At 42.0% G+C, this 17,500-nt stretch overlaps 2 protein-coding genes across 2 annotated transcripts in view; both read left to right on the top strand.

The window, feature by feature from the left end:
* The window catches only part of LOC119574337 (protein ABHD14A-like), a 52,741-nt gene extending 52,732 nt beyond the window's left edge, over positions 1-9 (top strand). The window contains 1 exon segment of the mRNA XM_037921533.1: positions 1-9. This exon segment is cut by the window's left edge and continues 383 nt beyond it. The gene's annotated coding sequence lies outside the window, so the exon portion shown is untranslated.
* Positions 10-1,865: 1,856 nt separating this feature from the next.
* LOC119573911 (craniofacial development protein 2-like) lies at positions 1,866-3,838 on the top strand. The gene is made up of 5 exons (XM_037921016.1): positions 1,866-1,979; positions 2,145-2,275; positions 2,326-2,970; positions 3,081-3,365; positions 3,511-3,838. The coding sequence occupies exons 1-5, from the start codon at positions 1,866-1,868 to the stop codon at positions 3,836-3,838; spliced, it is 1,503 nt and encodes a 500-aa protein (XP_037776944.1).
* The last annotated feature ends 13,662 nt before the right edge of the window (positions 3,839-17,500 follow it).

The following is a 17,500-nucleotide window of genomic DNA, read 5'->3' as shown; positions in this document are numbered from 1 at the left end:
GGGCCTGTTTTTATTAAATGATAATTATCCCAAACAGTTTGAAATAATCTTTTATCTAACGCAATATACATACGCCAAGATCACTAAAGATGTATATAGTGACTATAACTTCCTGACTAAGAATAATGAAGAATCATAGAATGCCTTATTTGGTATCTTGGAAGTTTATCTCTAAGAAATAGATTCATATATTTTGGCTGTGAAAATGTGGATGTATTCTTTATCATTATCCAATTATTATAGCAAGAGAAGGCATTCAGTTTGTTGAAAAAGAGCAAGATGTTTTCGGAAATACACATCTTCGTTGACTGATTATCATTCATCTTTTGCTATGTGAGCATTTTGCAGAAGATACCTGTAATGCTCAGCAACTCTTAGGCTCTGCAGCAGATAATTTTGCTTATATTAGATTGTATTTGTTTTTGAAGGCTAGTGTTGATATATATATATAGTGTGTGAAGTATTGTTTACCCCAAAATAGTGAAGCTTGCAGTTTATGGTGATAATTTTTTTTGCTTCTCTCTCTCTCTCTCTTTCTCTCATTCCTCTCCTCGCTTCCTCTCTCTCTGATCTCTCTCTCTCTCTCAGTCTCTTCTCACTCTCTCTCTCTCTCTCTCTCTCTCTCTCTCTCTCTCTCTCTCTCTCTCTCTCCTCTCTCTTTCTTTCTTTCTCTGTCTTACAATTTTTGCTTAGATAGGTTACCATATAATGAATAGTAATAATCTACATAATGTTGAATCTTTGATTAATATAATATCTATATATATATATATCTAATATATATTATATATATATATATATATATATGATATATTATATAATATCTCTATAGATATATATATATATATATGTAATATATGAATATATGATACTATATGATATATATATATATATATATATATATATATATATTATGTGTGTTGTGTGTGGGTGTGTTGTGTGTGGTGTTGTATTATGTATGTAATTTGCCATAACAAAAAAGCAGAAAAAAATGTGTCAGTATTTTTCTTCTGGGTGGGCCTATTTGTTAGGTTAGAATGAATTCCTTCAGTTGATTACTTTTTCCAATCATCTTTGTTTAAACACAGATTTTCATGTTATTTTCTATAAATAAAGTGGAAATGAAAAAATTATATATATTTATTTTCACAAAACATGGTATCTAGGTTTGTTTATTAGAAACTGGGATAGATAACAAAACCCTCAAGATTGATTGAGAGGAAGAATATAACAAGGGCGTAAACCAGAAGGCATTAATGTACCAAAGGCCCATTTCACTCTGTTTTTCCCTGAATAGCCATTACCGAACTTTGATGTTTTCTTGTTTTAACCTATCTGTGTTTATTTACAATTTGTCCATCATGAATCCTTCACAGAAAGGGAAGATAAGATTATAGAATTAATGTATAATAGTATTAGAGGATGTATGGGAAGGCAACATATGGGCATTTATAATATGAAAATTAGCAGATTGCGACTTAAAATAAGAAGCTCAAAGCATGAGAAATCATAAATTACGAAATCTGTGTAGCAGAAGATGAAAAAATATTTTATTTTAATATAAGCTATACCAGTAATTAACAACCCTAAGGCGGTTGGATGTCACCTAACTCCCTTCCGGCACTCCTGCAGCCAATCTGGTGCCAAATGTATTGCTCTGCTCTCCTTTGACAACACCACGAGGCCGAGAGGGGTATTCTGATGAACTGGCACCCGCAGGATCCCCATACACTTTGCCCAAGCCTGCGCCCTGGAGGTCACTCCAGTGCCGCTGTCCACAGCGTCTAAAACAACACGGAGACAGTAGTTATGAGTTATAAGCTAGGACCGATTGCCGTAGGTACCAGTTGCTATGGGTTGTCCTGATGTGGAGGGACCATTGCAGCCCCACTGTCAGCTACTTGCCCTGCCTTAAGCTGGGCGAGTCCCAGCCAGTAAGTGTGCTAGACCCAGCCACATGTCATGCCGTATTAGTTAAGGTAAAGGGGGGATTGCTTCAATGGGTGCTTGGAGCTAGGAAAAAGACTGACAAGCAGACTGCAAACCCCGCACCAGACAGACGAAAAAGAAGACCTCCAATCTTGTGATTAGCAAGTTGGAATGTCAGGACAATGTGACCCGGCCTCTCCAACGACCTACAACAGGTCAATGACTCAAGAAAAACAGCCATCATCGACCGCGAGCTCACAAGGCTGAACATTGACGTTGCTGCACTGCAGGAAACCAGACTTGCATCAAACAGCAGCCTCAGAGAACAGAATTATGCATTTTTCTGGCAGAGCTAGAAACCCGAAGAACCAAGAGTGCATGGTGTTGGATTTGCAGTGAAGAATTCTCTGTTGTCCACTGTAGAATCACCATCCATGGTACCGCTCACATCCTGTCTCTCTGCCTGTCAACCTTCTCAGGCCCAGTGAACATCCTGAACATCTACGCTCCCACACTCTGCTCCTCAGCTGAGATCAAGGACCAATTCTATGAGGAGCTTGACACCACCATCAGAGACTTCCCTGCCATAGAACAACTATACCTGCTCAGTGCCCGAGTGGGTATTGACCATGATTCCTGGCCCAGCTGTATCGGTCACTTTGGCATTGGCAAGATGAACGAGAATGGTCAGAGGCTTCTTGACCTATGCATAACCAACACATTCTTTGCCACCAAGCCGCATCGCCGAGTACCCTGGCGGCATCCCAGATCTCGCCACTGGCACCAGCTAGATCTTGTCATCATTCGGAGACCTTCACTGAACTGCGTTCTCACCACACGCAGCTATCACAGTGCTGACTGTGACACTGACCACTCCATGGCAGTAAAGTCCATCTCCAACACAAGCGGATCCACCAATACAAGCAGAAAGTTCACCCCCGTATTAACACCAGCAAGACAGCAATCCCAGACCTGTGTGAGCGCTTTGCCAACTCCATCGAGGATGCCCTCAAAAACTGCCTTAATGACAACGCTGAAAAAGTGGAGTAGAACATCCGGGATTTCATCTTACAACTCTGCAATGTGGACAATTTCCGGCAAGAGAGAGAGGCAGAACCCAGATTGGTTTGAAGCCGGCATTGCTGAACTAGAGCCAGCAAGAGAGCAGCCCTCATTAACCACAAGACGGAGCCTTCCCTGAAGTCACTCGCTGCACATAGGAAGGCCAGAAACGACGCCCAACGGATCGCTCGGCGCTGCGTAAATGACTACTGGCTCAACCTTTGTGAGAGTATCCAGTTCTCTGCTGACTGCGGCAACATTCGTGGCATGTACGAAGGCATGAAGAAGGTCTTTGGCTCAAGCATAAACAAGATCGCGCACCTGAAATCAACTGCTGGAGACATCATAACAGACCGCAGCAGGCAGATGGAGAGGTGGGCTGAACACTATCAGGAGCTCTACTCAAGAAAGGGTGGTCACAGCCGCGCTGCAATACAAACCTCCAGCCTGCCTGTCTGAGGAGCTAGAACGCTCCACCCTCTGTAGATGAACTGAGGTGCAAGGCCATCGACTCCCTAGCCTGCGGCAAGCCTCCCTGGAAAAGATCGCCAACCTCCCACCTAAGTCATCAAGGTGGGAAGAAGACTGCTCTCCTCACTATCTGCACCACGGCTGCTGCAGTGCTGGGAGAAGGACAGTGCTCCAGAGATGCGCAACGCCAAGCATGTCCACTACTCTATACAAGAAACAAGTGCACCTCAGCGCCTGTAACAACTACCGTGGAATTCCCTCTCAGCATTGTTGGAAGGGGCCTTCGCCGCCGTGTAGTCGTCAACGACTGCAGTTGCTCGCAGAGCGCGTATTCCCCGAGGCACAATGTGGGTTTAGAGATCAACCATCGACATGATCTTTTCCCTACGACATATATCCATATACATATATATATGAGTACATATATATACACATTTATATGTATATATATATACATATACATATACATATGTATATATATACATATATATGTATGTATGTATATGTACATACATACATGCATATGTGTGTGTATATATATATATATATATATATATATATATATATATATATATATATAATATATAATATGATATGTGTTGGTGTGTGTGTGTGATATATATATATATATATATAGAGAGATAGATGATAGATAGATAGATAGATATAGATGGGTTATATTATATAATTATATATATATAATATATATATATATATATGATATATATTAGTGATTATATATTAATTATATATATATATATATGACATATATATATTTGATATATATTAATATATATATATATATATAAGTATAGAGAGAGCGAAGGAGGATGATAGGAGAGAGAGAGGAGAGAGGAGAGATATATATATAAATTATGATATATATATATATCCTATATATATATATATATGTATATATTATATATCTTATAGGTTATGTATATATATGATATAATATATATATTATATATATGATATTCTATAGATATTATAGATATTATAATATATATGATATATATATAATTATATATATATATCATATATATATACGTATATATATGTAATAATTGTATATAATATATATATATTATATATATATATCTATCCCATTCTCATCTCTCATGATATATATATCTATCTGATATCTATAATATATATATATGATAATCTATATATATATATATCTCTATCATATAATGTCATCATGCATACTCATATCTATGTCTTCTCTATATATATATATATACACTATAGATATCTGATATTATCTATATATCTATCTCTATATCTCTCTATATATTATATATTATGGCATTATATATCATATATTCTCTATCTATTATATTCTATAGGATCTCTAGTTATATATATATATATATATTATATATATATATATTTTATATATATCAATATATATCATCTCTAGGTCTATTCATATCTATACTGTATACTCTATATATCTCTATATATTCTATATATATATTATATATATATATAATCTATAATTCTATCTATCTATCTCTATATATATCTCTATCATATATCTCTAGATCATCCACACACTTATATCTATATCTCTATCATATATTCTATATATATCTATCATATATCATATATATATCATGATTATGTATATATATATATATAGATAATATATTATATATATCTACCTCTCTCTCTCCTCATCTAATATCATATATATATCTATATATCTATATATCTATATATATATCTATATCTATCATCATTATCATGTCATTCTCTCTGATATATTAATATTGTTATATATTAATCATATCTATATACTATATATATGTCTATATCGATATATATATATATATATATATTATCTATTATCTCATATAGCTATATATATCTATAGCTGCTATCGATGATATATATATCTTCTGCTATACTATCTATATATATATATACTCCTATATATATTCTATATATATATGTATTATCTATGATATGTCTATGACATTCTGCATTCTACTATATATATATCTATTCTCTATATATACTATATCTACACATATATATATATATGTTTAGTGTCCATATATATATATATATATATATATTATATAATCATGTATACATATCTAGCTATCTGTTCATATCTTATCTAGCTATCTATAGATAATATATATTATATATATATATATATCTATTATATATATATATATATAATTGTATATATATATTATTGGCACATGAAAAACCAAACATACAACGAAGAGAAGAAATCGGGTCAATTTCTCAAGGCCACCAATTGCGGATTCTCAGAGCAGAATATCGGGGTCATAGGATCGGAATATTTCAACAGGGAAAGAAACTCTTTAAAAAATGACATTCATAAATGAGCCCAAACGACAATGAAATTATGGATAAGAGAAAATATGACCAAAGGTGACACGTAATGCTGTAGAAAAAAATGGGAAAAGTAAAAAGTAAAATGAGCGAAAGACTTAATAAGAAACGACCTGTTCTTTGAGAAGCCTTTAGTATTGTTACGTAGAACGCGAAACAGTGGTTGAGTTGAATAACCAGATGTACATGGAGAGTACAATTAACAAAGATGACTTTATAATACTGACACACGAAGGACGAGATGACGCAGTAAAAAAATTGAGAGCAAAGAGGTGAGTAAGAGATGTTGAAATAGTTCAGATTCCGAATAAACCTGAAATGTGGAACAACTTCAAATATTTGCCAAAAATGTACATTCAGTTTTAAAAGTTAATCAGTCTTTAAGTATAGCAGCGGGATCAGCTGAGTCCTCAGCCATTCTCCTGTATTGAAAACAACTATGTAAGAAACACATACATATACGCATCCACAACACACCGCACCACACACACACACACGACCACACACACACACGCACACAAACACACACACACACACACACCCCACACACACACACAACACCCTATACACCACACACATACAGCACACACAGCACCACACACTACACACACACACACACACACACCCCATACACATACACATACACACCAGCACACACACACACACACAATAATATATATATATATATATATATATATATATATATATATATATATATATAACTACGTATTAACTGGACAGAGAAGAAAACTAATGATTGATACTGATAAAAAATAAAATTGAAAATATCGGCTGTTGGACATAATGACCATAAGGAAATTAAAGTTTATTGGTCATGTGATGAGGAAGTAAAGTATTGAGAAAAATTTGCTGACAGGGATGGTGATAGGAAACAGAGGAAGAGGCAAACCAAGCAAGACTGAGCGACAACATCAAGATATTTTGCGGGCTGTCCGATGGTACAATTGGAAAGAAAAGCGAAAAAATCAGAGTTGAGTGGCGAAGGATGGTGGAGAGGTCCATGGCTGCTCAAACATGAGCATACCGTTTTGATGATGACCTATATATATATATATATATACTATATATATATATATATATATATATATATACTATATATTATATCAAACATACACATAAATGTGTGTTGTGTGTGGTAATGCGCATCTCTTATAACTAATATGAATATGGCATTCCTATGCAACTCGCGCCCCCGAGTGAGTGCATGCATTTGCAAATATTTGGTCAAACCTAATACGGTAGTGGGTGATTCTAGCGAGAATAATGGGTAGGTTCAGAAGACCAACAAGGATTACCAAAACAACTACTCCCCCGGGGAATATATTCAATGGGTCGCCACCAGTATAAATTTATATGATATCACTTATATATGTGTGTGTGGGTGTGTGTATGTGGTGTGTGTGTGTACAGTGTGGAGGGTCATTAACAGACGGGAACTCGGTGACCTCACTCGCTCCCCCCATACATCCGGCAGCTATTCATCATTCCTCCCAGCTGTCTCAGTATTCCTTCCATACAACGTGTTCGGGGGATGCTTCCTACTATAACCGATGTGACCCAGCTTAGTCCAGTCCCGTGCTCAGCAGTCACCTTGCTCGGGTCATCACGACCCGCGCAGGCGCTTTTTACCCAAAGAACAGTGTGTTCCTTTACATGTATTAGTGAGTCATAAAGTACGTTGACTACCCCTGTCAGCCATTGCACTACTAGAGTTCTCATAACCTCTTTCAGACTGGTGGCGGTGCAGCCGTTTGGGTCCTTTGGGCTGCTAAACAGGTGTCACACCCTTCCGAAGACAAAACAAACAAAAAAAAAAGAAACGCTCGCCGCTCCCAGAAGGACCGTCTAGAACACTACATAAGTAACATTTTGGGCCTCCTTATTCTTTCACCCTTCCTTCTCCCATTAATGTGCTTAAACGTCCGGTTTTGTTGGAAAAATGCTAAGTGACATAAATGGCACGTTCTCCCACTATTCTTTTGACCTCAGAATCGCATTAAACCGTGTGATCACGGTATGTGGTCACAAACATGAATATTGTTCGTTAGTTAAGTAGTTAATTTAATTTCTCTCGTTATTCGAGATTATGTTTGGTTTCAACTGCAATGTAGTTAATGTATCGTGATTTTATCTTATCTTATTTCATTTTGTCTCATCCTCCCTGCCCGACCTGTCCGCACTTCTCCTTTCGGTCGGTTGGACATGGAAAGAGTCTAAGAGAGGTAATTTGTTTGTTGTTTTGTTGACACCTTGGGGATTAACCATAGCAACATTGAATTGCTCATTGGTCACACGTTCTATGGCACTAGAACGGAGTTATAGTTACAGGTAAAACAAATTATTCGTTCGATCGGCAACTTTCGAGTCGGTGTGACCGTAGTTTTTACGTCCGTTAATTATGTAGGACTAGGTTTTAAGCTAGAATCATTATTCATTTATTAAATCACACCCTTCTCACCCTCTTGAGTCACTTGCATGTTTTGGGTAATTCCCAAGCGATCGTGTAATTCATGGATACCCGTAGGGACTGTCACAAAGTGCCATCCCAGATAGCATAAGAGAGCAAGGTTATTTATCAGATTGTCCTGGCTCCGTTTGCTTCATTGTAACGGCATTTTTGGGTATAGGAACCCCTTCGAGAAGCTAAACATGCATTCTAGAATTGGCTAACCTTGGCAGTTCAGTATTTTCTGACCCCGAGAAAGATTTGTTTGCTAAAGCTTGTGATTTTGTTTCCACGTCACCATTCATAATGCGTCACATTCATTTAAAGGTTGAATTCATTGTGGTTAGTTGAAATAATTTTATATAGCTGCCTCCCCTAATTTAATCTCAGTTTTGTTATATTGACGTTAATTTTCGTTCTGTGATTACATTTCCTTGTGAGGTCACTTTCACTATCATTCACACTTGCTGTCACTCACACACAACATGCACACACTCCTCACTCATCCTGGCAGGACAAAAACAACTAACCTTTTTCATTAATAGGGTTGTTTGTTGACGTAGTTGCTGTGCATAAAGATCTATATGTATCTCATTTGGCCCACGTTTGTCAGGCGGGACGAGTGACTCGTAAATGATGTACAATTTCTTATTTTACATTATTTCTTCTCTGTGTCACGACAACTGGTTCAAGTAAATCCTTGCTGACTGCTGTTGTCGTTTCCCTTATCTACTCTCATATCTATCAGAGGCAGTTGGTAGTTCAAGCCAGGTCCATGCAGATCACTACTGATGTCTCCCCCCCTACTTTCTTCTTTATCTTTGTCAAGTAAAACACAAAACAAAACAAAAAAATAATAAATAAAATAAATAAATTAAAAACGAACATTAAAAACTGCAAACTTAAATAAATAACCGGCTAGTGCTATTTAACACCTCCCTCTTCTCTGTTGCCTTTCTTTTTCTCTCACTATCTGGCCCTTACATGTATAACCTGGTTTACCGACGATAACCGACACGGCACCAAAGGAAGACCCTGCTGCAGAACCGGTCACCTTAGGATGCTGTGGGAAGGACGTCACCGGAAGATTGCCATAGGCCTGCAGACCAGGATGTTCGTCAGAGCAGGTATTAAGCCGCCCCAGGATAAAGTGGAGGGGTGCCGCCTGCCAATACGCCCATAGATCCAGCGAAGGACCAGGAACTCGCCAGTGCGGTACCAGTTGCTCCAGGATGCTTTGGATGGGCGCCGCCTGCCTGGACGCCGCAGATCCAATCAAACTCAGGAGCTCGTCAGGGCAGGTATCAGCCGCCTTGAGATGCCGAAGAGGACGCCTCCTGCCCGGACTTCCGTAGATCCAGACGAAGATTACGAGGACGTGAGGACGAGCATGCCGCTGAGAAGGACCTGGGTGAGATCTGTGAGGACTTGTGGAGAAGGACTATGAGGAAGTCTAGGCGAGTCCGAAGTCAAGGACCTGTGCGAGACCTGTGGATGGACAGATTACACCGAGGACCAGGAAGAAGAGGACAACAGGGATGAGCAGCCACGAAGATGCACCAAGAACAACGCATGCAAGAACGAGATGACCAGCCATCTTAGGTCACCCTTGAGGCAAATCTAAGGCACCTCGAGGGCTAGGCGTGAGTAGGTGGCCGGCTCGCCGCAATGCATGCAATACCTCTCTTCACTGTCTATTGTCTCTATGATCACCCATGCACAGTGGAAACCTAGGCGCATTCTGTGAAGAATGACTTCGGAACCTCTGTTGATTATTTCAGAGAGTGCCAATGGTTCATAGTCTGTGGCGTCTTAGTACCATCTGGCCGAGGAGGATGATCTTGTTTCCTCTCTGTGAAGCTGCAGGAGGAAGGTATGAGCGGCCACAGTACACTTCTCCTTCAGTAATTTTCTGCAAGGTTGTATGATCATAGGATTTGGGGGCATACCCCTGCCAATGTCGGCTAGTCTGTCAGCAAGCTCATTCCTTCTGACCCCGTGTCCTTCCCTCAGGGAAGCCTAGGGCTTCCATGATTGCAACTGCCTCTGCCTGTAGCGAGGAGGCGTTGTCTGTTACCCTCATGGATTTTGTGGCATCCCTTGCTGCAAAGCCGGCGCCTGTAGTGTGGCTCAAGGGAACGGCTGATCCATCCATGAAGTATGTTCTACTACCCGGAGGAGTGATGGCTGCAATGACCCTCAGGGCTTTGGACTAGGCATGGGGTATTGACTATTTTTCATTGTTAGGCCCATGATGGAAAACTCTATCAAGGTTTGTGCCCACGGTGGGGCTTCGACAAAGTTAGGGTGTGGGGAGTCCATGCCCTTAGCAAGAAGTTGTTCTTTGAGCTGATGGCGTATTAACACCCTGGCTGTGTGAGACAGCCAAGAGTTGCTTGCAAAGAGCTCGCTGTCTTGTTCTAGGCGTCTGACTATTTTTGTCTTAGGCTTGTGTTCCTAGGAGCCTGGATGACCTTTGACAGGAATTGTGCTGCTATTAGATCGATTCGTGAGTCCAGGGGGAGAGGGTTTGTTTCCATGAGGAGGTTGAGGACCTTTGTCCACCTTGGGGCACCCAGAATGATCCTAGCAGCTTCATTTTGGACTGTCTCCAGTTTGTCTTTGTGTTTTCTCTTTGTGCCAAATCAGAGCGAGTGAGTCCACAATGGGCCGGACGGCATGTACATAGAATGATCTTAGTACTTTGTGTTTGGCTCCTATGCATCTGCCACTCATTGCTCTCATGACAGACAGTCTTGTTTTGGTTCGGTCAACTCGGTACTGGACCTCCTTCTGGAAGGAAAGGGTACGGTCTATCCTTACCGCTAGAGGAAGTCCTGAACCCACTCCAAGTCCATTCCCTGGATTTTCAGACTTGTGCCTTGAACTTTTGGTCTCAGAACCATGGCTTTGGATTTGGCTGCAGAGATCTTTAGTCCTGTCCTACAACATTCCTCAGACATGAGGTCCAGACAATGCTTGGCTTTTTTTTAGGCAGTATGGCCCAGTGGAGATGATAGCAAGATCGTCTGCATAGGAGATGATCTTGCACCCCACTGGGAGGTTTATGTTAAGGATGCAGGACATCAGGGTGTTGAAAAGGGCTGGACTGAGGACCCCACCCTGTGGCATTCCATTCTCTAGTGGCATGTGCTGTGATAGGTGACTTTGGAATTTGACTCTGGCTGTCCTGTTCCTAAAGTAGTCACCTATCCAAGCCAAGAACTTATCTCTGATTCCCTTCTGGATTCTCTCCTGAATGGCAAGAGGACTTGCCAATTCATAAGCCTTCTCCAGGTCAAGGAATACTACCACAGATGTGCCCATGCTTATTGTGCTCAAGAGCGTGGCTATGCTGTGCGCTGTGCTCATGCCCCTGGTGAACCCATGGAGGTGTTCATGTGGGGGTCCCATTTTCCACTGGAGCCGGTTTAGTACCATCCTCTTGGCCGTCTTGGCCAGACAGCTGAGGAGAGAGATGGTGCAGTACTTCCCTGGCTCCTTTGGTTTAGGGATGGGAACTATGGTAGCCCTCTTCCAACTCTGGGGTAGAGTGGAAGTTTCCCAGGACTTGTTGATGAGTTGCAGGAGTGCAAGCTCACCTGCTAGTTCTAGGTGGGAAATGGTGGGGTAAAAGATCCCATCAGAGCCCGGGGCTGTGTTAGAACTGGTTTTATAGGCATTTCTTAGTTCCCTGAGAGAAATGATAATGTCTGAGTTATCGGGTTTGGCTGCCCTTTCTCTGATATGAGCAAGTCTGTCTGGTTGTAGACATTCTTGTCTTGCCCTCAGTCCGGCTGGCAGGCTGTTGCTACTTGTTCTCGCAGAGAACTCGTCCACCAGTCTGTTCGCCTCTGACTGAGGATCATGATGCGTGCACCTCAGGGCTGAGCGGCTGGTAGCTCACCTGACCCATTGCCATAGCTCTGAGAGGGTGGTTTGGTGGTCGAAGAACTCGCACCATTCCAGCCACTTTTCCTGCCTGACTCTGTTGGCAGTTTCCTTGGCATCCCTGACAGCTTCCCTTAGGAGGATTAGGTTGTCAGGGGTTCTTTGCCTTTGGAATTGTTTTCAGCACATGTTTACTCTGTGGTTGACCTCCCTAATCTCGTCGTTAAAGTACCAGGCGTCTTTCTGACTCCTGGACCCAGGCCGAGTTTTAGGTATGGTCAGTGAGGCTGCCTCATCAATGGCATTTACAAGTCTGGCTTCAAGCACTTCCACATTTTCACTTTGTGGGGGTCCATTGCTGCTCAGTGGGCCAAGGCCCTCTGAAACGCCTGCCAATTGGCCTTGTCTGTTTTCCATTTTGGATTTGGTCATGGCATTTCGGCTGGGCAACTATCCATGAGGGTAGTTATAGTGCCGTAATGGTCACTTGTGACGGTCTCATCGACACACTAGCTAATCCTCTCCACCAGAGTCGCAGTGGCCAGGGTGAGGTCTAGGACCCCTCCTCTGACATGCGTTGGCTCTTGGGTATTGAGGAGAGCGATCTCATAGAATGTCTCAAGCACATTGGCTATGTGATAGCCAGCCACATCCGATCCCCAGCAGGGAGTCAGGATGAGGTGGTGTGCATTGAAGCCTCCCCCTATGATCACATGGTCTTGTGCTGCAGAAGTACAGACCTGGCTGATGTCTAAGCTCCTACAGTTTGGCCGGCTGTGAATCTCGACGGCAAGAGATTCAACATCATCTCCACAGTGCGATGCATCGGCTGTTGCGGAGCAAGGGGCTGTTGCTCTGACAAGGGTGATCAAGCCTCTCTTGCCATGAATGTGTGGCAGCACAAAGACATGATACCCTGAGAAGCGAACAGGTCCTATTGTTAATGTCTCCTGGAGCATGACAGTGTCAATGCTCCTTGATCGCACTATTGCGTGGAAGATGGCATTCCTTGTGGAGAAGCCATTGATGTTCCACTGCAGAATGCTTAGATTGTGTGTCATGATGTTACTAGGTGATAGCTACATCTTGGACATCGTCATATTCGGATTGACTAGTGTCGGAGTGTGACAACTCCATTGCGAAGTCCTCACTCCTTGAGGGGTCTTCTTCTGTTGTCAGGCTATCCCTGGGTCCACTGGGGGTGGAGAGCCTTTGGTAGCTCTGACTTTGTTTGCTTTGGCTTTTATCTGTTCAGGCTTTTTCTGTGCGTTTTTCTTTGCTGGCCTTGCCTGGGCAAGGTCAGCGTGCTCTGGCTTTGGCTGCACAGATTCAGCCTGGTTTGGCTCTGCCTGTGAGGGTATGGCCTGGGTTGGAGTGGGGAGGGAGGTCTCGTCCTGGGGTGAGGGTGAGGGTGGGGTTGGTAAGGCTCTCTCCAGCTTCTTTCCCTTCAGGACTGCGACAGTTTGGGTCATTGCCGTCATGGTGACCGTGACTGCCTTCTCGGCCTCTTCACTCGACCTTCCTAAAGCTGTTGCTACTGCTGTGACTACAGCAGTCAACAGAAGAGTCATGTCTTTGTAGTAAACTGCGAATATAATTATATTTCGCAAAGTAAATGAAAAGTAGCGTCACTGCCACCACCCATTTAATTATCGTATGGGAACGAATATGTGGTTGTAAGAAGGGGAATAGTGTAGAAGATGAAATGAGGAAAGGAGCGATAGATTGTGTAAGCGTGAATGTAGCGTGTGTGTATGGTGTTGGTGTTGGGTGCGAAAATATAAAGGTCGGTAAGCGTGAATGTAGCCGAGGAGAGGCGTGTGCGGGGAGAACTCTCCAACGCAATGAGTAGCGTAATTAATGCTTAGGACTGGTCCAATGAATAGATCCTTTTTCCTTTCACAATTTGCGAGGGAGACGGTAATATAAAAGTATAACTGATAAAACATTTATTAAAATAAAACGGACAGTAAAAATATCGAAACATAAAAGCACTGGCACAGTAAAACAGTAAACGGTAAAACAGAACTGTAAAACACACAGACATTAAAATACAATAAAAAAAAGGCACCAAATCACTAGGGTCACTTTCCGAATAAATATCTCCACAAATGTTTCTCACTTCCTGTGTAAAAATATATCAACACGACCACTTATCTTAAGGACGGCCCATTCCGGGGACTCCTTAGTTGCTGACAAGACGAAGACCAATCCCCGAATCCCCCGGCTCTTGTTTTAGGCCTCCCCACGTTAACTCATACGCGGGGAACTTTTATAAAAAGTGGTTCTTTTAGAATTTAGAATAATTAAAAACTACATTAAGATTATACCTAAAATATAAAATCATAATATTTATATAATAAACGTACTTAAAAAGTTACTGACGTAAAATAAATAAATAAAAGAACTTCAATAAAACTCTATAAAAGAAAAAGTAAATAAATTATTGAAGCTTTGAATTAAAATGAATAAAATTGTGGAGACTTAAAAAGATAAAACTTCTAATATGATAAATACTTAAAATACAAGAAAAAAGGATTCGACCCAATGACTTTCTTATTGTTATTGTTTAAGAGTGACTTGTGCCGAAATACAAATACATGGGTTTATTTAAAAGAAAAATACAAATAAAAACGGTAGCCGCCTGTGGCAACACCATGTGCGGGCATCCTCCTCACTCGCAGGATAAGTGGCTTGCCCTGGGCTTCGGCGAAGTGCCAGGGCCGCCTCCAGGCATGATGCCTCTTGGCACAGTTAGGACATTTGGCTGTTGTGTCCTTTTTTTCTTCTTTGTATACCCTGAGGCACACCTCTGTGCTGTGTGCCTTGCTACAGACACCACATTTAGGCTTGGCTGTGCAGCTAGCCTGGTGGTGTCCGTATTTTTGGCACTTGAAACACTGAAGTGGATCAGGCACATACGTTCTGAGGTGGTAGGTGCCCCAGTTACTCAGATCAGGGTAGAGGTTGGGCCACCTTTCATGGTCACCAGGACTTGCCTGGTTGGATTCTTCCCTTTCGACATTCTGGAAGCCTCCACGACCTGTGGGTGTGATATGATCACTTCCACATCATACGAGACTGAGAAGCCAAGTAGCACCATCTTGACTCTTTTCCTCGGGATTCAGTGGTGAGAGACTCACTTTCCTCCCATCTTTTAGCTTCTTCGTTTCCTGCAGGAAATTAAGGGTAGCTTGATCTTTGGGCATGATGATCATGCCCTGATCTTTTGCAACCCGGATCGATAACCGGATTTTTCGTTGGCTCTCCAATGCCCTGACCAGTTGGTAGGCATTGTCGAAGCCTTAGGGTTTGGCTGGCACTTTGAACTGGGGGAAATGCCTTTGGGGGTCCAGACTCTCCCTCAGAGTCTGTCTCCAGCCTCGGATGCTTCGGCCCGCCCTTTGGGGCTTTGGGGCTTGCTGATTCGACTGGTTCAGCTTGTGCTCCCAACTCAGTCAGGGGGATGGTATGAGGGGAGGGGAACTCAGAGACCTTCCTGGCTTCGAGAGTCCATCTGTTGGACAATCTGATGGACAGACATATTATTTTTAGCTGGCTTTTCTGTCTTGTCCATCTTAGCAGCAGGTGTGACAGAGTCGTCCTGTGCACAGGGTTTTCTTTTGCCACCAGGAAGCATGTATGGCTTCAGGGTGGCTGCCGTGGTCTGGGCCTTGCATGGGTCGTCAACATTGGCATCTGTCTGTGGGGTTTTTTTAGTTTTGTTTTCCATGTATTTGGACAGTGCTTCATCCACTCACGCCCCCACCCACCACGGAGTCCAACAAGGGGAAGCTGAATATTAGAGCCAGTATCTAACACCTACAGGGGTGATGAGAGGATATATGCAGCCAATAGCCGTTGTAACGGCACTCACGGACCAGTGTGAGTACCAATGGCAGCATGACTGCTTGACCCTAGCCTCCCGATGGAGACCAGCCGATTGACCTGACCGGGCCGGGATCAGGCCGCCTGTCTTGCTGGAATAGAGGACCAAAGAAGCGTGTTGCTAGCCGCAGGGCATACTCATTCACGGCATCGCTCAACCTCCAGGACAGCGCACAAGGCTGCCATGCACAGCAAACACGTGGGTAGGTGAAAACCCCTGGGGAGAGACCAGAGGGGATGCCCTTCCACCTATAGGACATCATTCCTTTGGCGGGACGGAAAGTTAGTGTTCTGTCTAGCAGCAGCTATTTAGACAGAACCAGGCTGAGGGCCTGACAAAGTGAGGGGCTCCTACCTGCCTACCTTTCCTATGCGAAAAAACTAGAGTGGCAGTCATCAGAATGGCAACTCTATGCACACCGTAAGGCAGGCACTCTAAGGCCCCCCTGTGGGAGGTAAAGGTCTGCCCACGTCCGAGCACGCGCCCGAAGATGGGGTCCAGTTCACCAGAAGGTGCCCACAGAGTTATCCTAATGCTGAAAATTCGTATAGGAAAGAACAGGCTTGAGGGCACGAAGCTAATTGCAAGCAATTTGCATCGTCGAAGCAAACAAGAATGGACGCGAAGCGCCACGATAACGCGTAAGAGCCAAGGCCAAATTGGGCCGGGTGCGGTACATCTCTTTAAACTGCCCATGCATAAACCTTGAGACTGAAGGGGCATAGTAGCTCTCTTGGCATTATCTGGCTTGGCGCCACCTGCTGCGCCCCGTCAAGAGCCTTTACCGGTACGTTCCTCCCTTCACTCTGAATCAGCTATGTAAGGGCTGCTTCACCGCAGGGACAGAAGAGAGGAGTGTTCTTCCAGGTCTGCTGCTCGATGTCCACTGGAGGATGACCCAGCTTAGTCAGTTCATACCCAGTTCCCACATCGGGCCAGCCTTCTCCCTCAGGCCTGACACGTGACCCCGCGCTCACCGCTTTACCCATAGACATCGTCTTGTATGTTCCCTTACTGTGATGTACTCTTATCAATAAAGAGTCAAGCCGTCATACTACAATCACTACCCCTGCTAGCCACTGTACCAGAGTCTTATAGACTCTTACAGTGTGTGTGTGTTGTGTGAATATATATATATATATATATATATATATATAATATATATATATATATATATATATATATATATATTTATATATATACACACACACACACACACATATATATATAGTATTATATATATATGATATTATATATATATATATATATATATATGTATATACATATACAGACAGACACATACATATATACATTATATATATACATATATATAAACACTTGTACATATACATATATATAAATATATATATATATATATATATATATATTAGTATATATATTATATATATATATAT

The sequence above is a fragment of the Penaeus monodon genome, chromosome 6 (genome assembly GCF_015228065.2).
Source record: "Penaeus monodon isolate SGIC_2016 chromosome 6, NSTDA_Pmon_1, whole genome shotgun sequence".
NCBI lineage: Eukaryota > Metazoa > Arthropoda > Malacostraca > Decapoda > Penaeidae > Penaeus > Penaeus monodon.
This window is presented reverse-complemented; position numbering and strand designations above follow the sequence as displayed.

What these genes read in the sequence shown, in the direction of transcription:
- LOC119573911 (XM_037921016.1), top strand. Translation starts at nt 1,866, where the DNA reads ATGTGGAGGGACCATTGCAGCCCCACTGTCAGCTACTTGCCCTGCCTT. An exon ending in GTCATGCCGTATTAGTTAAG is followed by an intron (nt 1,980 to 2,144) that starts GTAAAGGGGGGA and finishes GACCTACAACAG; the next exon opens with GTCAATGACTCAAGAAAAAC. An exon ending in CAGAATTATGCATTTTTCTG is followed by an intron (nt 2,276 to 2,325) that starts GCAGAGCTAGAA and finishes TTGGATTTGCAG; the next exon opens with TGAAGAATTCTCTGTTGTCC.